At 36.2% G+C, this 21,639-nt stretch overlaps 1 protein-coding gene across 2 annotated transcripts; it reads right to left on the bottom strand.

The window, feature by feature from the left end:
- Window positions 1–14,614: 14,614 nt before the first annotated feature.
- LOC107853798 (la-related protein 1C) lies at window positions 14,615–20,440 on the bottom strand. 2 transcript variants are annotated; one of them, XM_016698783.2, is made up of 6 exons: window positions 19,459–20,440; window positions 18,651–19,233; window positions 18,421–18,565; window positions 18,225–18,315; window positions 16,230–16,301; window positions 14,615–15,587 (listed from the first exon to the last, which is right to left on the bottom strand). In XM_016698783.2, the coding sequence occupies exons 1-6, from the start codon at window positions 19,915–19,917 to the stop codon at window positions 15,291–15,293; spliced, it is 1,647 nt and encodes a 548-aa protein (XP_016554269.2). In that variant the 5' UTR covers window positions 19,918–20,440; the 3' UTR covers window positions 14,615–15,290. The 2 variants fall into 2 exon arrangements, with proteins under 2 accessions (XP_016554269.2, XP_047262258.1); XM_047406302.1 differs by lacking the exon at window positions 14,615–15,587 and adding an exon at window positions 17,502–17,598 and having other exon boundaries at window positions 16,233–16,301; window positions 19,459–20,395.
- Between the last annotated feature and the right edge of the window lie 1,199 nt (window positions 20,441–21,639).

Below are 21,639 nucleotides of genomic sequence, written 5' to 3'. Positions count from 1 at the left end.
TACATAGATTGTTGACTTTACATGCAGAGCAGCAGAATAGGTGGTTTGAACACAAGAAATTTACAGAGATGAGAAGCCAGGAGGAATATAGCCCTAGTGTTCATCTTCTATTGTTTACAAACTGGAAGCATTCCAGATTTGGATACTATTTACTTACTACTTCCAAATTCCCCGATTTACTTTTTCGTGTTGCTCGTGAATTTTGTCAAGTTAAGAAACTTTTCAAAATTTTCATATTGGGTTCGACCCCAATCTAGTTGGGTTACTATATTTGGCATCAACTACGGCATATTTCTTTGGTGGTTTATTTTGGGAGACATCAGTAGTTTGAATCAATTTTGTCAAAAAACCTTCTAAACCTTACCCCCCACCCCCCACCCCCATTTCAAATTCATGTTTTACTTTACGTCTATATTGTAGGTAATCACTTATTATCTCTCGACACCTATAGTATTTGAAAACTAATTCCACTCTTTGAGGATTCGAACTCAACTCAAGTTGGGTTATTATAGTTGACAACAATTGTCTTGTCCATAAATTATGGAGTAAGTTGAGTTTGATCATTAGGTAGCATGACTTACATATTTTCTAGATTATTTGTTACTAATGTAATGACATTGCTTGATTCCTTTGTGTCATAATGTTGTGCTACATAGATCCATACAACTGTGTTTTTGAAAAGTTAGAAATAGAAGGGGGTAAGAGTTTTTATGCTAAAATTGATTTGACTATCGTACGATCCTTAGGTTTCTCTTAGTTAAGTATCGTGTTGTATTTATTATGTATTTGTTTCCTGAGGAAATACAAACATTCTAGGTTGAGGGTGTTGATGTGTCATGGTTTTATGGCACTTTTGATGCTTGAAACCCAAAAGTATAGAAGTACTTATGTCCCATTTATTAGATGTGATGTATTTTTGGGTTTCTTTTGTAGAAAAATAGGGTTAGGAGCAAAAGAGGATAAAAAGAGTTGAAGTGTTGCAGAGGAACCACTTACGGGACGTAAGTGGGACTTACACCCACCGTAAGTCCCTCCGTATGTAGTAGAAGAAAAAGTCATTAATGTTCTAAAGATTTCAAGTTGTTTTAAGACCTACGAAGGCCCACTTTCGAGGCGTAAGTGATACTTATTCCTCTTGTAAGTAGGTGACCTAAAGTTATTGATTTAGTATAAGACCGACGACCCACCTAGGGTTCGTAGGTAGTACCTACAGCCTATAGTGGGTCCATTGGTAGGTGCTGACTTAGTTTTTCTATTTTGTTTTGGGTAGATTTATTAGGTTTTGTTATGTAATTATAATACCCCACTGATGTTTTATTATTTTGTTATGCACTCTTTATACTTACAACATTAAATTGAGTTCTGAGATATGATTTTGATCTTGAAATTCCAGTTTTTAGTTTTTACGGTTTGAGATTAATTTGAGATTCTAGTTTTTATTCTAATTTATTGTAAGATTATGGTTGGTTTTTGCCAACATGAGCGGCTAAAAATCTTAACTAGGGTTTTTGGAACCCTAATGGATAATGAGGTAGAGGAAGTGCAAAGCCTTTCCTGATTGATGTTTTTGTATGTATTATGATTTTCTTCAGTTTGATTATTATGTTAACGACTACAGACATTAAGATCTTTACTTTATTTGATACTAAGAGAGAGATTAAGATTAGAAAAAGAACACCACCACAGTAATTTGAAGTTAGCAACCTTCATCTAATTAACTTGAAACCTAAATAGAGATAGTTAATTTGGGATCTAGGACAAAGGTTAGTAAAGTGACACTCTGAGATCCAAAAGGAGATGAGTGAAATTCACCAAAGGGTGTCGATCAATAGTTGGTGATACCTAACTTGTTAGATTCTGCATCTAAGTCATTGAGATAGTTTGATGAAGCACAATAAGTCTACAAACTTAAGAAGTCAGGGGGAACACGGTCCTAGTACTCATCTCATATTGATGTCTACTTAAAGTCATCAGGATTTGTTACTACTTTTAGTGGTACTAAAAAATCCCTCCATTTACTTTCTGCATATTCTGACTATATCAACAAGTTCATGATAGAGATTTGTCCTATTTCCTATGGATTCAACCCCAACCTTTGTTGGGTTCTTTATTTGATAGCTACCACGTTATACTTTTTAAGAGGAGTAATTTTGGGTGATATTATGAGAAAATTAAATCAATAAGTACCCAAACTGAAAATGGTTCTTAAGAGGGCAGATAGATGGATAAATTCTTCCATAATTATTAATAAGCTGAGTGAAAGAAATCATAATGAAAAGGTTGGATTATGTTCATATAAAATCTCTAATGTTATATAAGACTTGCACTATATATGTGGAAATCTTGGACATCCTACTACTAAGTGTCGGTTGCTACAAAGAATAGGGTTACAAGCACAAATCTAGAAAAAGAGACTAATTCTAAATTAGCTCAAACTAATAGAACAGGGGTCAAAACTAGTCATAGAAATAGGTTCCTAAACCTGTTACCTAAATGGGCTAGAAGAAAACTGATTCATCCTTTTGATTATAATGACCCAAGTTTGTTTGGTTCCTAAAACTAATCCCTAAACTATTTTGCATGCTAGAGTGAAAAAAGGCAAGAAACATTGATACATGGATAGTACTTGCTTGAGGCATATGATTGGAGAGAAATAAAGATTTTTATCACTCTCTACATTTGATGGAGGAATGTGTTATTTGGAGATAGTAAAAAGGGTACTATTACTAGGGTTAAGAAGATCGGAAAATTTGAATCAAGAGGATTGGAAGATGTCTATCATTTGGAATGACTAAGGCATAATTTGCTCAGGATTTCATAATTATGTGACAAAGGAAATAAGGTAATCTTTACTTCTACAAGTTGCAAGGAGAAGAAGCAGAATACAAAGGAGATTTCTCTAAGTGCTAAAAGACACAAAAATATTCACAAAGTTGATATCATGGGAATGCCTGGTATAAAACTGACATGCTTAAGTGCAATTGAAAATGATCTCCTAGTTTGGCAGATAAAACTTTAGCATGAAAGTCTAAAGCAACTAAATAAACTGATTTCTAATGACATGGTGGTTGGCGCCCAAATATAAGTTCAGAGAAGAAAAGGTTTGTACATCATGTGTAAGCGGGAAGTAGGTATGATCATCGTTAAAATATAAGAACCATGTCAGTACAATCAAGTGGCTTGACCTAGTCCATATGGACCTTTGTGAACTAATGAGGGTACAAAGCAGAGGAGGCAAGAGGTATGATTTTGTAATTGTTGATGACTACTCAAGGTTCTCCTGGACTTTGTTTTGGACTTCTAAGAAAGAAGTGTTTGATGTCTTTAATATCTTTATTAAGAATATAGAGAATAAGATAGGCACCTCATTAATTTCCATAAAATATGACCGTGGAACTGAATTTGAAAACGCTAAATTTTTGGAATTTTGTTCAACAAATGGTATAGATCATAATTTCTCTACTCCTAGAACTCCACAACAAAATAAAGTAGTGGAAAGGAAAAATAGAATCTTGAAAGAACTGGCTAGAACAATGATGCTTGTGGAAAATCATGCAAATAATATTTAGACTAAAGCCATAAGTACTGCTTGTTACATTTTGAATAGATGTTTGAGTAGGCCCGTCCTTAAGAAGACACTCTATGAATTACTCAAAGGCAGAAAACCTAATATTTTTCATTTTAGGATCTTTGGTTGCAAAAGTTTTGTTCATAATAATGAAAAGATAATTTAGGAAATTTTGATGGAAGAAGTGATGAGGAAATCTTTCTAGGATATTTTCTCCATAATAAAGCTTATAGGGTCTTATTCTGTTGAAGAAAGTGTGCATGGTGTCTTTGATGAATCTTGTGTAGAGACTAACATGCAGGATGAAATTGAAACTGAAGAACATGAATAGGAATAAGTTATACCACCTAGTCCAATTGAAGAGCAGGCTAGGGCATTTTGTCAAACACTTAGGGTGCATGACTTAGTACATGGCATAATCATCAAATTAACATATCATAACGAACTAAAATTCATGGTTTTCAACTCACATGCTAACATATTTTCATTAAAACACATAAACATTCCAACTTGGGAATCATACAACAACAACAACCACATGAACATAATCGACACATAGCATAAATATCATAACTCATAGTTTAAAACTTGATTCTTGGGCTTCATGGACTAAAGGAATCAATGAATGAATACTATGCATACTTGAGAAAGGAAACCTTGAAGGTTCTTGGAGTTCTTGGATGGATTTCCTGAGATTGACCTTGATTCTCAAGGGTTAGGGTTTTGTTTCTTCGGAGAGAATGCTCTTTTTTTGGAGAAAGTGAGTAAAATAATAGTTTTAAAATATTTGTACAAGCTTGACAAAGTCTTGTATGGGATGAAACAAGCTCCTAGGGCTCGGTATAAAAGATTGTAAAAATTCCTTTTCGAGAATGGGTACACAAGAGGTAAAATTAAGAACACTCATTTTTTGAAAACTAATGTCAAGGATATGTTGATTGTATAGGTTTTTGTGGATGACATCATCTTTGGCTCTACGGATATCAACATGACTTGTGACTTTGCAAAATTCATGAGTGGTTAATTTGAGATAAGCATGATAGGAGAACTCAAATTTTTATTAGGATTTCAATTAAATAAACCTCTGCTGAAACATTGATTCATCAGCAAAAATATGTGAAGGAACTACTCAAGAGGTTCTTTATGGAGAAAACCAAGGAGATGAGCACTCCCATTGCCACTGCCACAAAACTGGACATAGATGAAATAAGTCCATCAGTGGAAAAAGTTGTATAGAGGAATGATTAGGTCTCCTTGTATCTCACTACAAGTAGACTTGACATTATCTTTAGGGTTGGCTTATGTGCAAGTTTCTAAGCAAATCCCAAGGAATCCCATATTAAGTTTGTAAAGAAAATTTTGAGATATCTCATAGGAACTACTAATCTAGGTCTTTGGTATCCTAAAGGAAGTAATTTTGAGTTGGTAGGATATGTTGATGCTGACTATTTATGCTATTACACACTTTTTTGTATCATTTCTGATCTCCAGGTCCACCAAGAAGCAAAACTTTGTAGCCTTATCTACTACTGGTTGAGTATATTATTGTTGGATCATATTATTCTCAATTGTTATGGATTAAGAAACAACTCAAGGATTTTAGTATGGATGTTGGTTGGGTTCCAATTTTCTATAACCATACTAGTGCCATCAATATTGCAAAAAATCCTGTGCAACATAAAAGAACTAAACATATTGACATAAGACATAATTTTCTTAGGGACAATATTGAAAAAAATCTTAAAAAGCTTTCAATATGTGTTTACACAGAGGGAGTTAAATCTTTGTTAGAGAAGGTAGTTAGAATTGATGAAAGATTATGACATGAGTGTGATGTATCATCCGGGCAAGGCCAATGTAATGGCAGACGCCCTTAGTAGATTGTCTATGGGCAGTGTTGCTCATGTGGAGGATGATAAGAAAGATTTAGCTCAGGAAGTTTACCTTTTGTCTAGGTTGGGTATTAGATTGGTATATTCGGCTGAGGGTAGCATTTGGTTGCAGAGTAGTGCAAAATCTTCCTTAGTGTCTGAGGTAAAGGAGAAACAATATCAGGATTCTATCTTGGTCAAGTTGAAGCAGTAAGTTAAAGACAAAACTATAGAGGTTTTCTCCCAAGGGGGAGATAGTGTGTTGAGATACCAGAGTAGACTGTGTGTACCATATGTAGATGAATTGAGACATTGGATTATGGCTGAGGCGCATGGTGCGCGTTACTCCTTTCATCCTGGTGCTACTAAAATGTATTGAGATTTGTGAGAAATCTATTAGTGGAGCGGTATGAAGAGAGATATAGCGAAGTTTGTAGCCAAGTGTTCAACTTTTCAACAGGTTAAGGTAGAGCACCAAAGGCTTGGTGGTGTTTTGCAATAGTTCAGTATTCCTACTTGGAAGTGGAAAGAGGTGAATATAAACTTTGTAATAGGGTTAGCCCATTCGCATCGTCATTATGATTCAATTTTGGTTATTATAGATAGATTGACTAAGTCAGCGTATTTCTTGCCAGTTCATATGTCCTATACAATTGAGGATTATGCTAAGTTGTATATCCGAGAGTTAGTCAGATTACATGGAGTGCCCTTGTCCATTATCTCAAATAAGGGTACTCTGTTCACCTCTCAGTTTTGGAAAGCTTTTTAGAAGGGTCTTGGTACCCAATTTCATCTTAGTTTTGCTTTCCATCCTCAGACTGGTGGTTAGGCAGAGAGGACCATTCAGACTCTTGAAGATATATTGAGAGCATATGTGCTTGATTTTAGGGGTAGCTGGGATGAGCATTTCCGTTGATTGAGTTTGCCTACAATAATAGTTATCATGCTAGGTTTCAGATAGCCCTGTTTGAGGTACTTTATGGGAGGATATGTAGTTCACCTATCGATGGTTTGAATTGGGTGAGGCCAAATTGTTAGGGCTAGATATGGTGTTAGAAGGTATGGAGAAAGTACAGTTGATTCGAGAAAGGTTGAAAATAGCTCAGAGTCGTCAGAAGTTGTATGTGAATGTAAGAAGAAGAGATCTTGAGTTTAAAGTTGATGATTTAGTCTATAAACGTTTCACCCATGAAGGGGTAAAGAGATTTGGCAAGAAAGGGAAACGTAATCCCCACTACATAGGCCCCTTCTGAATTTTTAGTCGTGTTGGGAAGGTGGCATATAAGCTTGAGTTGCCCATAGATTTATCATTCGTACATCCTGTGTTCCATGTATCTTTTTTGAAGAAGAGTATTAGTGATCCAGTAGTTGTAGTACCCTTAGAAAGTACAGAGGTTCATGATAGCCTCTCTTATGAAGAAATTTCAGTTTAGATCCTTAACCATCAGACTCGTAGACAGAGGAACAAATAAGTCCCCCTAGTCAAGGTTCTTTGGCGAAATCAATCCGTTGAGGGAGCTACTTGGGAAGCAGAAATAGATATGCAGACCAAGTACCCTCATTTTTTTTCTACAGATTCAGATTCAGTTTAAGGAAATAAGTTTCCTCAGATCATCTCTTTTCAGTCTAAGTTTCAGCTTTATATAGCCATTCATTCGATAGTTCATGCATTTGAAATCAATTGAGTCATGCTTTCAGTTGTATATGCTAGCAATGGTCTCAGTTTTTATCAACTCAACTTCGCTCGCCACATTCGAGGATGAATATTCCCAAGGGGATATATTGTAATACTCCAAATTTTTTCTAGCTTAAATTCATTCATAGAATGTTAAGGGATATCTTCCAAAATAAGCTTTCCATTGATACCAAATTCGCCTAAATCCGACACTCAGTGAAGAAATTAGGGCATTTTTATATTGACAGCGTGCCAACAGGGCAGTCACCACATCACGGTCAAGGACAATTTCATAATTGTCACTTTCCAGTAGACCACCGTGATGTTGGCACATCGCGGTGAGGTCCAAATTCCTATTTGTCAATTTCCAGTGAACCTCCACGATATTGGCACATCGCAGAGAGGTCCATTTTCCTAATTGTCGAATTCCAGAAGCCCAACGTGATAGGGGCGCATCATGCTGAAGGCCAAAATGGCATTTATATAGGGCACCGTGATGGTGGCACATCTCGTTGAAGTTCTAGGTCCCAATTATCAAAATCCAGTAGGACAACGTGATAGCTTCGCATCATGGAGGACCTCAATTTCCCATTCGTCAGTTTCCAGTGAGCCACCGCGATAGTGGCACATCGCAGTGGCCCATTAAATTAGGACCCAGTTATGTTTTTTTCAGTTTCATTTAGAAGTCAAAAAGGGTATTTTGGACTTTTTTCCAGCCCCCAATACCGTCTAAACACAAGATTTAGGGCTATTACAAGCATTTTATGATATATTTCTCAAGATTTCTCTCAACTAAAAAACCTTAAGCTTCAACAATCAACCTCAAAAATCCCAAGATTCCACCATCCTTTTTCCAAATTAATTCAAGATTCAAGATTCCCAACACAAATTTTCAAGAAACATCATTCAAGAGCACAAATAGAGTCTCAAAAGCAAGGTTGTTCCTCTAGTTCATCATTCAAGGTATGTGGGGTTTTGAACAAGGATAAATCTTTCATCCTTGTGCCCAAAACTTAATTTTGATTTCAAATTTACTGAATATTCTATGATTTCCCATGAAATTAAAGTTAGGGTCGATACCCAAATCCTCATTATTTTAGTTTATGAAAATATTATGACATTTAAGGCTCCAATTGCAAGAAATTTATATATATTCACATTTGAAATTATAAGATTCATATTGTGAGTTATTTCCCATTATCTTGACTAAGATTATTGAAAGTTTTAAAGATGATTATTGAGCATGTAGTTTAAATCTGATTATTGATGTAATTATTGATGCATTAAAGCTTTATACTTTGAGTCCTAAGTACCATTGATGATTTTATAAGGAAATTATGATCTCAAGTCTTATTGAAAAGTTTTGATTAGTGCTTTTAACAACAAAGATTGATCTTTTGAACTAAGTTAAGATAGGAATCCATATTATTTATGATTTAAAGCAAGGAGAAGTATAATTGGTTTTCATTATAAACTCTTGTGCTATTTTAAGGTTGATTTCCTAAAAGTTCTGAGCAATAAGTATGGGAGTAGTATTTAGCACTGAGTTGGGTATGATTCCAAGGTTTCATGCCCCAGAACTATGAGCCATTGTAGGTTCTAAACGCCCATAGTGGGCTAAGATAGTGATCACTAAAGTTAAGATTCTATTTTGATGGCAAGGGGCAAAATGTCAGACTCTATGTCACCTCACATGATTTATGTCGGTTAGAAGAAACTCCTTGTGTCCCAAAGTCCCAAAGTTCCAAGATTTTCAAAGCTCACAATGCTTCTGAGTTTCAAAAGAAAAGAATGGTAGAAAAACTTTTATAAGACTAAGTGTTATGACTCACTAGATTCACAAGTATGATTTGTTATGCATGATTTTATATTTTGATATTTTAGATCTTCAAGATTATGTGAGTCATATACATCTACATGCATTTACTTTCTAATTATGATGATGTTTACTTATGCATTACACCCTCATATACTCGGTACATCCTTAAAGTGCTGATCCACATATATGTTTATACGTTACATTGTCTTATAATGTAGGTTCAGGTGCTCAGTATCATAAGCATAAGTAGTTCGAGCATCTCTATCTACGCTCCCACAATTGGTTAGTCCTCATGATTTGAGGGCCTACTTTTTTAGATTTCCATCTTTCATAGTAATTGAGTTATTGTTTTCAGCTTTGCCCGAGTCAGTTGGGGGTCTGTCCCAATGGCTCTCTAGTTTCTTAGTAGTAGAGGCTTGTCGGACTATGAGTTTAATTACAGACTTTCAGTATTTGTTATTCACACAGTACCTACAATTTATTTAGATCAGTTTTTGGCATAATACAGTATTATTTCTTGATTAGATTATCTAAAAGTAAGGTTCAGATCTAGTAGCAGGCTCAAAGAGTTAGCTTGGGGCTACTCATAGCCTTGAGCACCGTGTGATGCCTCGAGATTATATTTTGGGGATTTACAATTTAGCCTTAGAATTTCTAACTTATGGAATTTAGGAAGGGTTTTAGGGTTGATTTTAGTTATTTTCTGATGCAATGGAGTAAATTAGGCATAAAATTATTGGGTTTTGTTCATTAATGGTTAATTTACCCTTGTATTCTGATAAATAACTAGTTAATCCATGAAATTGATAGTTTTAGATGAATTATGATAGAAAATCCCTAGAAAGAGAAGGAAATCATTATGAACTTGACCTGAGGGACTAGGTGTGAGTTATAATCCCAGCATGTTAAGCTGTTTTATAAGTTATGCATTTATATGTATGTTCTTGACCAAGAGCAAGTGAAAATTATACAGAAAGGCAAAGCTTAGACTTAATGGTATTATAGTCTAATCCAATTTGTGTTATAATGTATGTTAACTACTTGGTTGTATAGCTTGTTGGTGCATGATTGTTTAGTGTGGTTTATTCAAATAATTTACACCATGTTGTATTCTATTGACCCACCTTACGCTTATTATGAAATGGCTTGGTATTTTAGACATTCTTATACTTTGATGGTGGGATAATATTAGAAAACCCTTGTGTCTGGTATTTAGGTACATAGATAGAACTTGTCCCTTACAGGTCATGGTTAGAGGGTGGTTATGATACCCATAGCTTGTATGTACAAAGTTTAGGTAAGTTTGACGGTTCAATTAGTGAATCGTGGAATATATTTATATATGCTTGATATTACTCAAGTTACTTTACTTGTTTGACTTGGCTTGATTGAACATGACTTGGTTGTATGTGTATTGACTTGTGCTTGTACTCTAAACTGCTATTTTACGTTTGTTTTGATAGATGTAAGTTATTGATCTTATGTTTTTATAAATGTTGTTTATCTGCGAATCTACTTTCCAACAAAAAAAAAGGGTACCTGATTCTGATACTCCTACGTCGAGATACGAAATTTATCGTGACGCTGCGTAAAACTGATAAAACTAGCGAACAGAGATTAGAGGATTCGTTTTGGGGAAATATCTGGGATGATTTAGGTAAAATCTGATTGTGATTCCCGCTAGAGATGTAGCTCTACGAATCTAGTTTCCAACCCAAAAAATGGCTCCTAATTTTGATACTCCTACTCGAGATATGGAATTTATCGTGACGCTGCGTAAAGCTGATAAAACTAGCAAACCAAGATTAAAGGATCGATTTTGGGGAAATATCTGGGATGATTTGGGTGCAATATGATTGTGATTCCTTCATGAGACGTAGTTCTATGATTCTAGTTTCCAATGCAAAAAATATGGCTCCTGATTTCGATATTCCTACGTCAAAATACAGAATTTATCGTGACACTGCACAAAGCTAATAAAACAGACGTATCAGGACATTGAATTCCATTTTTGATGAATCAAACAACTCATATTTTTGTTCTCCCATCGGAGAATAAATATTTTTATGGACGTGTGGCTAGTACATGCTCACTGGAGCTAAAAAGAGGAACTTTCAGCATTGTTAAATATGAAATCAGATCATTTCAAGCCACTTTTTTATCGAGTAGTAAGGAAGTAATGCACCAAATGGTTCAACATCAATCAAAGCGACCTTTTTGGTCTGGCATCAAGACCATTTGCATAAACCTGCACAAATAAAAAAATAAAGATGGAACACATCTACAGTGTTGACCGAATGAAGCTTCTCGATTTTATGCAGATTGATGCAAACTACGTGAAGCTTCAATCTGGCAATAAGTGTCGGTACCAAAGGCATGATGCTTCAATTTGGCATAATCAACATTGGGAGAAACACATCGGTTTAGTTCAACATGGCTAATATTGATGTCGATTTGCATGAAATTTGATTTTCAACCATTGATCTTCTATGTTGAGATGCAAGGAGTTTTCTATACCAAGATTTAAAAAAATAGACATAAATTTTTTTGCCAAGAATAGAAAAAAGTTGCTCCGAGTGTTCGTTTCCAAGTCGTGAGAGGGAATATTGCTCGCCAAATCCTCAAGAAAATGAGTGAAGCACCTAGTTATTGCTCATTGAAAACTACGACTCAAAAAATGATGCCTCAAGTGGTTCCTGACTAATCATTTGGACAATGTTTGTATATGCTGGGTGTGATATCAACACCACTTGCATTTTTTCATGTACCTACGAAAAAAAAAAGCAAAGAGGATTGATCACGAACATGCTATCTGGAGTCATGACTAGGGGTGTGCATCGATCGGTTCAGTTCAGTTTTATATATTATTGGTTCGGTTTATCGATTTTTGGTTTTTAAATATGTTAAACCAATAACCAAACCAATAAGATATTTTTTATCGATTTTTGATTTATCGGTTTTTAGTCCTTAATGGTTCAGTTTTCGGTTTAATCAATAAGAAAATACTTATAAAATAGAAATAGTGGTAACTAACAAGAAAAAAAATGAATCTTAGTTGCAACCAAAAATCCTATATGATGTGTTTTAATTTACAAGAATCTTCAAGTTTAAACTAAATGTTGTTAGGAGAAATTAAGAGTTTGTATAATTGAAATAATAGGTTTATTAATTTGTAGAAATTAAAGACAAATATATATATATATATATATATATATATATATATATTCTTATTGGGTTATCGGTTTACCCAATAACTCAATAAGGAAAACCGAACCGAACCAATAACCTAACAATTTTATTTTATAAAACCATTAAAAAATCGTTAACCCAATAACCCAATAACAATAAACCAATAATATTTTTATCGGTTCGGTTTATCGATCGGTTCAATTTTTGCACACCTCTAGTCACGACATGACAACTTATAGCGTCAACTTCAAAAATTGATTCTTGTCAATACAGAAGGAGTTTGACATTGAATTTTGGATATGACGCAGTAATACAAGTCTAGTATCTTCAGAACTAAGTCATTCAATATTTGGACATTCCTACAGTCAGATATGATTTTTACTCTGCGAGTGTTTGAAGTTGAAAATCAGGATAGACACTCCATGTACTTCTTTGGTCGATGTTACGAGGAGGTTGTATACTTTGCGTGACGTCCACCAATGCTACAAAAAAGGTTGAGGTGCACCAGCGTTGTTTTCCAAATACATGGTCACAAAGAGGCGAAAGGATGTCTTTGCAAGGGTTACGGATTTCAAAATATTGTGGTTGATGTGATTTCATAACATCTCCTTTTATAGAGGCTCCTATAAAGAATTTTCAGTTTGTATACAAGGAATGTTGTGGTGAAATTAGAAGATTAGAATCCGTGGAAATTTTAAATTGTCAATCAGTTGAATAATTACCATAGAGGAGATTTCTTTGGAGGTGACTTCAATTCTTTCTTGAAATCAAAAGGAAAGTTAATATTTTTTTTTCCTTTGGTACATGAAACCAAAAGGGAAGTTGATATTTTTCTTTGGTACATGAAATCAAAAGGAAAGTTAATATTTTTCTTTGGTACAAAAAGATCAAGTCAACTTTTTTACTTCATGCATGCAATATGTCAAGTGAGGGTCACATTGTTGTGCAAGTAAAAACTACTTAAATAAATACTAAAGTGGTGATTTCTCCTGTTCCTACTTATCCAAGAAGAGTAATAAAAAAAATCAAGTTGGTCATTTTTTTAATACTCCTGAAATAATATCGAGTTTGTACTCGATTGTGGACGAAAAATGAGGATCACCGCAAACAAATTGTTGGTTGCTTTGACGAAGACTTTCACGACATGAAAGTTCATGAAGGAAACTTTAGTTAGACCAGTCGCAAGTGTTGGCCTAACTAGGATGCACTGATGAAAAAAATACCTTTGAAGTCACGAGAATGAAAACACATTCATAAGTACTTCAAGTCTCGCCGCCAAGTTCCGGCAAGCCTTCACGTCGACCAACCTTGAAGTAAGGGCCATCTGTAGACATGTAAAATTTATTGGATCAAATTTATATAAAATTTGAATTTGATCCATATTTTATTGGGTCTAAAATTATTTTGAGCTTAAAAAAATAATCAGCCCATTTCATTCCTCATCAAGGTTCATCTCACTTTAAAGCTCAAACTCATCAGGTGGCGTGGCATCCTAGTCAAATCCAAGACCAACGAGACGTCGTCACATGTACAAATGAAGTGGAAATCTTATTCAAATTCAACAACCAGTCAAAAGGCGTCAAGTGTCAAAGTGACGTATTTCGGCCAATCACAAACGACTAGGTCTACCCCTACAACTATATATAGGGGGTAACATAACATTCTAAGAGGAAAAAAAAAAGGGAGATTCAGAAAAGAGGACTTTGACAAGCGCTGGCAACGTCTGCATTGACTATCAAATTCTTGCAAGGAGCAATCAACGGAGTTTTTCCCGGAGATTATTCCAAAGCGACAACACACTTTTCGACATTCCCAACGATTGAAATACATCTCTAGGAGTCCAAATATCCAACGATTCGAGAAACACGCTACTAAAGGCCTTCGGATCATTTCTAAGTTTAGGAGAGAAGAATCAAGAGTCACGGAAGTGTACTCACAAGATTCATTTAAATAAAATTATTCTTTTTATTTATTTTATTTTTGCTTGCAGTTAATTTTCAGCACAACGAAAGTTTGGTGCGAACGCTATTATAGAGGTAATTTTACAAAGAATACCATTATAATAAACGTCATTGTTGTGGACCGCTGTAATATGTCATTCTTGTTATAAGTAGAATGTCATTATAGCTAAGTTAATATAACATGAAAAAATAATTTCAACAACAACAACAAACCCAGTGTATTCCCACCTAGTGGGGTCTTGGGGGGTAAGATGTACGCAGTCCATACCGCTACCTCTGAAGAAGTAGAAAGGCTGTTTCCGATAGACCCCCGGCTATAATGAAATATCGTTATAACGAGTAAACAAATCATGCCACTACAATGAAATATCATTATAACGAGTAAACAAATCGTGCCACTATAATGACATATCGTAATAACGAGATAACGTCATAGAAAGATGTGACTGTACATGCTTTAACTTATAACAGCAATCGGGCAATCACGGATGATTAAGCAAATCAAGAACGCATCCCTAAAGCACACAGGTATTATAACAACTACATTATATGATATCACCAAAAGAAAAATATCACAACCAAGCATAAAGATGCTTATTAAGTTCTCTAAGGGCAACAAATGCCTTTCTTAAAAACAGGTATAAATATAAACATTAAAAAGAGTCGATGGTGCTACGTTTGAAACAAACAGAAAGACAATAACAAGATAATCAAGTGCCCACAAGAGTCTTCACAGCAGTGGAAATCCAGCAAGACCATTCTCCCTGGCTTTTCAGATGCCAGCAACTTCATACCTTTCAGCAGGCTTTACCTCCTTCAAAGATACGTGATGCAGCACCAAAGATTCTGGTTTGAAAGGATAAAGCTGAGGGGCTGCATGGGGAAGTAGAACCAAAAATCCCCGGAGCTGTATAATAAATAACCATGACAGGAACATATATCATAAAAGGAACAGAAAATACTCTTATCCCCAGCAAAACAAAATATACATCCCAACAAAATCAAGCTGTCAGCTTGCTTAAAAGACACATTATAATTCTATTCCCAATTTTGTTTGTTCTCTTTTATTCCCTGTCTATTTCCTTCATGAGACTTCATTGCCACACCAGCAACAGTAAGGACTAGATTCATTGATTGGTTGAAGAAGCACAATAGCTACCAACCCCTGGGCTTCACTCTTCACTCCACAACAGAACAGTTAACTCCTTTAACTTGGATTTCCAACTGGCATTGGCTGTGAATGCTGAGCACCAGCTTGTCCAGCCATCTCATTGCCAAACTGCTTAGATGGAGTACTTACTTCAGTAGATGATGATATACTAAGATGTGCTCCAGCATTTCCATGACTTACAGTCTTATAATCAAATACAACACGTTGGGGATTTTCTACAAGTAAATCAGGATTAGAGTTTTGAGGAGATTGAGGACTTGAGATGGTTGAATTCTGCATTGATGGTGGTATGAGCCAATGAACCCAGTCATCTCTCCGCCTCAACTTTTCACCCTGCAACACGAGGAAGAAATATTATAAAACCCATAACAGTTGAGAGGCAAACACTACCATCTACTTTCTAAGTTTAGAATAACCACTATACTAATATTCTTAAAAGCATGTTACTAGCTCTGAAAGCACTAAACACCAAGATAGGCCCATGCGAGAGTGTGGATGCAAATACTACCCACGTATTTTCATGGTTAACCCATCAAGCAATTTCCTAATTCTGAAGCACTAAACATTTCAATCAGCTTAGAGGACATCAGCACAAACTCAATGTATAATTCAAACAGTAGCAACTGTGAATGTAGGACACATTAACAAGGATGAATTGCAAACTGTGAATGTAGGATACATTAACGAGGATGATATGCAAACCATAAATTTGTTTCTAGCATGACCTACTTCAAAGAACTTGATATGCATAAGACTCTTGAATACATAAAACCATTTACAAGGGTTAACAGGCTCTAGGACACAAGATTCCATGCTCACATCTCAAATGAAGGTCTATAACAAGTGCACCATTCTTTTACAACATAAGCACTTCGCCGAAAACTCAAATAACGCATAGTGAACCTTTTCTTTTTGGCCAGACAAGGTACAGACTGAAACCCTAAAGAGACCACAAACCACATATAGAAGGAATACCTGCACTTCTACAACAGTAGAGGACCTCACAGCATTCAGTATCAGTTGTATATTATCTGTCAACTCCATTACCTGCAAAAATGAAAAATGTGGTTCTTATCTTAAAACCATTCGAGGTACTTTATCCCATGTAAATGAAATGTGGAACCAATCAATCAAGATAAAGTATATTTTGGATTCTTTATCAAGTTTAACCAATTTCATTCAGATTCCGCAATGTTAACAAAATTTTGGGTCTTCTACTTCATCTCTGTTACTCAATAATTTCCCCAAACACATATTCCACTTCTTATAGGACCAGAATTTCTTCCATGAAACACCTTTCCCTCTATTAGAATAGAAATTCATAAGAAAATAGATTTGATATATAGTGTATAATCATCATGTACACTGGCAGGCCAAAGTAAGGCAAGTTTTTCACAACAAACAAAGTTGCCACAAAAAGAATGATGCTAAAGCATTCATGTAAGTGAGGGTGCTCTAAGATATACTACTGATCGTTGATCTCAAAGGATATTCAGACTTCTCCCTCCGCCTTCGCCTCAATCCAAAAGATTAATCACCCAACATATGCCACTGCAGTGGCAGAAAAAATGATACAAAGAACATTCACAAAAACGTTATTATACAGACAGAACACCAGATTGAACCAAAATCATAGAATATCAAGTATTCAGAGGACTAGCAATATTTGAGTTAAGTGTTAAGTTTGTCATCGTTTAAATAGAAGATGTGAATTGTAGCTCACGCTATTATAAATAAGCGTGGCTTGCATTCCATTTTCATCAAATCCTCAATTCATCCCTTCACTTCTCTTATTTCCTAATGTATTTGGACAACCCTTCATATGATTTTCAGCTGTTGATATTTTTGACATAAGATTACCTTTTTATGTTATGCTCCTTGAACAGCAAAAGTTAAACAAAAGCAGACCCACGCTACGACCTACTGTGGTTAGACCACATCGTAGCAGAAACACCCAGGCCCACCTACTGTGGTCAGATCACCTTGTAGCCGACAACACCCACATACTGCACTCAAAACCACCCCATCAAACAGGCACTCACTCAACATTGCGCAGCTGTAACTTCTCTTTTTTTTATAAACTAGTAAATTCATTGCCCAGCTGTAACTTTATATGTAGAAATGGTGAATCCAGCAATTTCATATGCAAGCAGTCATTTCTTGTGCTGTCATGACTTTCCGCTCATGAGGCATAAGCACTTCAGTTTGGCAACATCTATTCCAAATTAATACAATGAACATTAGTACCTTGAAAGAGCATCTCGATAAAGCCCATCTGACATAAGTTATACTATAGGATGATCAAATCCATTGAATTGCTTACAACACCCGTCATATCACGGACCTGCCGAAGAAACAGGACAACAGCATGTAATTCTACAAGTGTTCCACCCTGACTAGTTCAGATAATGCCAGGAATTTTTCCTCCCCAAAGGGTTAAGAGTTTTCATTAGTTTAGCTTTTTCTTCCTCCTGTAATACTCACAAGAGAGAAAAGGCAACAGTGATGAGAGAGAGATAAGGGACAAAGTGGTCTGGCTCTTTCCTACTGATTTTATATTCAACTATGTCCTAGTTTTACTATAATACTGTTATGCTAATACTAAATCTTGAGGACAACCCTATAAACCTCGAAAACAAGATGTTACAGAAGACTAAAGAGGCTCACCATTTGCACCAGGAAAAAAGTACAAATAGAGAAGGAAAGTCCAAAGGATAAAATACAAAAATATCATCTGAGGTTGTTGGTCCCCCCTCTTTCGCTCGCTGTTTGAGGAAAAGATATCATTGACATTTTCTAACCAATAAAAAAGGAGCCAAGACCATTAACCACGCTCAGCACCAATATTAACAGTTACCAACAATAACATAAATAAATATGTGGAGATGCATTTCAAAAGAATGAGCTACTAATACACCTTAATATTAGCCAAGAATTAAGGGTCAAAGAGAACACTCCAAACCAACTCACTTTCTTGAAGCCTGCTATTAGCGTAACTGGAACCCATCCATATTCATCCATGTTCTGTCGCAAGAATGTGTCCTTAATTAAATTCTCATTACTGCAACCAAAAAAAATAGGGACGAGAAGACTTCAGAATATTTATATAGTTAATGAGTTGCTAAATAAGCGCAATTACAAGCAAATAGAACAAAGAAGTATCCACCTGAAATAATAATCTATCTGGTTCACTATTCTAGTATGCAACTGGGTATCTGGAACATGAAGGAAGATAGGTGACACAGGAGCAAGCATAGGCACTCTGAATGAATCAGGGAATGGACCTGGAAAATAAAATACAGGGGGAACTTCTGCATAGTGGTTAAAGTATCAGTAGAGAGAAAAAATGGGGTTTAGAAACTCAGCGAAAATATCTCGAGAAGTAACAAATCTCACCAGAGTAAACCATGGGAGTTCGATAGGGCTGCCCAGGCATGGGTGTTGGTATAAAAGGTGGAGGTGGAGACGTATGAGGTGGGCCCTCCATAAATGGCCTAGGTGGACCTCTTTGCGGCTGCATGTGTGAATCCCTATTCCCCCAACTTCTGTGAGGTTTCCAATCCGGATTCCGCCGTTCCTGATCACGCCTACCCCCATAACCATGATGATACGTGCCATCTCCACGTGGGTGTGGACCAGCATTGCTTCTCCTATTTGCATTTCGTTGATGCTGGTGGTCATTTCCACCATGTGATTGAGATCCCCATTGTCCACCATCCCTATGACTATTATCCCTTGAAGAAGATTCAGCACCAGAATTACCTGACTTTCCAGAATTATTAAGGACTGTTTCAACCTCTAAACCCTGTTCCTTTTGCTGAGAAAAGACACCGTTTGCTGATGCATTATTATGGTTCGAATTGCAACCACCGCGCTTCATAGACCTTTGGGGGCTGGGTACAACAGGGTTCAACATTGTATTAGTGTTCGCATTGCTGGTATTAGCTTGCCTATGAGAAGCTGATGCCATTCCAGTGCCCTATAAGATCCACATATAAATGAGCTTTTTCTGGAACTAGCTTGGACTTATTAATTCATAGACAAGCTGCTCTAGCATAAGGAGACAATAAATGATCAAAATAAAAGACACGCGATAAAACAAGAATCGAAGTCAAGCAGCAGATAGAGCAAAACAAGAGCAATTAGTACGTCAGTTCGGATCAGTTAGAGCAAGTTAAGGAGAAAAGTAGTATTGGTGAATAACCTGTGATACAGAAACTGATTCATCAGACGAAGGGAATTTAGGTGAAGCCTTAGTGGATTCAGAGAGAGCAGGCCAAGAGACAGCACCCATAACAGGACTAACATCAACCGCATTATTCGAGGGTTTATTCCAAGCCGGTTTTTTAGCCCCGTTGCTGTTGGTGCCGTCGCCGCTTCCATTATCAGAACGCTCAACCTGAGCAGCATCAGAAGATGATGCTAACGAAGACACACTGCCTGCTATCGCCACTTCACAATCAGAGGAGGGAACGACTTGCTCGCACGGAGGAGGAGGTGAAGGGACCGCAACGGTAGATTCTGATTCGCCACAGCGAACAACCTGCTTCCAAGGAGAGGAAACGCCACGCCCGGCTGATGATCGCCGTGACTGCTGTGGACTATTGGGACCACCGGCGCCGGTTCCAGTATCCGATGTATCGTTACGATGAACCGGAGACATAGTAGGTGTAGCAATAAAACTAGGGTTTGCTTGTACGGAAATCAAAAAACTTGCAAAAATCAAAAGTGATCCAACACGGATCCTAATTAGTATATATACTTCAAAAATCCGTTAGTCTATCGATTATTCCCAAAAGAACAAATAAACAAATATCGAATCGATCAAAAGTTTCTACAGAAAGAGTAATAGATTTAGCATTAAAATAGAATGAAATAAATCGACGAATGCAAGTAAAAGTTAGAGAGGGATGACTGACTAAAAATAAACAAAGATGTTTTGAACGACGATCGGCTAGACACAGATCACCAAAACAAACACAGAGAGAGACGAGTGTATCTCTCTCTCCTCTTCTTTCTCTCTCTCTTCCCTATGTATATAGCAGTATAGAAAACCCCAAGCCGAATTGTATTGTAGTAGAAAATTGATTTACGAAACTACCCTAGTTTTAGAGTCTACCTGCGGTGAAATTGTAATTTGGCTCGCACGATTTGATTAGTCCAACCTAGCAATAAGTTCATCACTGATCAACTCTTACACTCTGGATGGTCGTTTGCCATGCTACGGTGGTTTATACTCCGTTTGGATAGTGATTTGTCATATGGTGGTTTATCATGATTTCATAATGTACGATATTATCGCCAATTATTTTGGGAAAATGACTGGATTTAAAATCCATGTTTTGGGAAAATCAATTTTATCCCATCTAATAGGTCTTCGGGTAGTGACCCTAAGTCGGAAGACCGAACCAAAGCACCAACCGAAATAGAAAAGAATCTTAAGTAGTTTTATGACTGTATGGACTCTTTTACCCAAACATGGGGCCTGTCAGAGATTTAATAACCTTATGTTGAACCTGTGTGTCTAGAAGTTCTAATTGTGCGGAAATTCGTCCTTTTCTCAACAATACGGGCTAGAGAAGCATAACTTACTAGACGGCGTCACAGAGACAAGGTTAACATAAGTGTATTGAACTCAACTGTACCTCCATTTTGAAACCAAATCAAGAAATTAAAAAGATTTTTTTATATTTTGATAGAGTCTGGAGCTTTCATAATTAACATGTCAGCGAAGTTAGATTTTCAATATATAATATAAGTTCTCTAGCATCCAGTTTTTCATATGAAGGCTTATCTTCAGATTTTTCTTGAACTATGGATGCACCATTTACAGGATCTCTTAGGCTGGGGTATGCCACTCAGCCTACTAGACCATATAATAATATCGGATTAAGCCTAAGTCGGAAGACCGAACCAAAGCACCAACCGAAATAGAAAAGAATCTTAAGTAGTTTTATGACTGTATGGACTTTTTTACCCAAACATGGGGCCTGTCAGAGATTTAATAACCTTATGTTGAACCTGTGTGTCTAGAAGTTCTAATTGTGCAGAAATTCGACCTTTTCTCAACAATACGGGCTAGAGAAGCACAACTTACTAGACGGCGTCACAGAGACAAGGTTAACATAAGTGTATTGAACTCGACTGTACCTCCATTTTGGAACCAAGTCAAGAAATTAAAAAGATTCTTTTATATTTTGATAGAGTCTGGAGCTTTCATAGTTAACATGTCAGCGAAGTTAGATCTTCAACATAGATATAAGAAAATATTTTAGCCGGACATAGTCACGGCTAGACTATGGTAGAAGTTTAAGTAAATGAATATAAGTAGTAAAGAGATATGTACCTGACTAGCCGGGAACCAAACTGAAATAGCAGTAAACAA

Source organism: Capsicum annuum, chromosome 2, assembly GCF_002878395.1.
Source record: "Capsicum annuum cultivar UCD-10X-F1 chromosome 2, UCD10Xv1.1, whole genome shotgun sequence".
Lineage (NCBI taxonomy): Eukaryota > Viridiplantae > Streptophyta > Magnoliopsida > Solanales > Solanaceae > Capsicum > Capsicum annuum.
The sequence above is the reverse complement of the archived record's forward strand: the minus strand, read 5'-3'. Positions and strand labels throughout refer to the sequence as shown.

Excerpts from the sequence above, each read along its gene's own strand:
- LOC107853798 (XM_016698783.2), bottom strand. The coding sequence starts at position 19,917 with ATGTCTCCGGTTCATCGTAACGATACATCGGATACTGGAACCGGCGCC. Across the intron at positions 19,234-19,458 it reads AATCAGTTTCTGTATCACAG|GGCACTGGAATGGCATCAGC; the intron begins GTTATTCACCAA and ends TGGATCTTATAG. Across the intron at positions 15,588-16,229 it reads CTACTGTTGTAGAAGTGCAG|GGTGAAAAGTTGAGGCGGAG; the intron begins GTATTCCTTCTA and ends CTCGTGTTGCAG.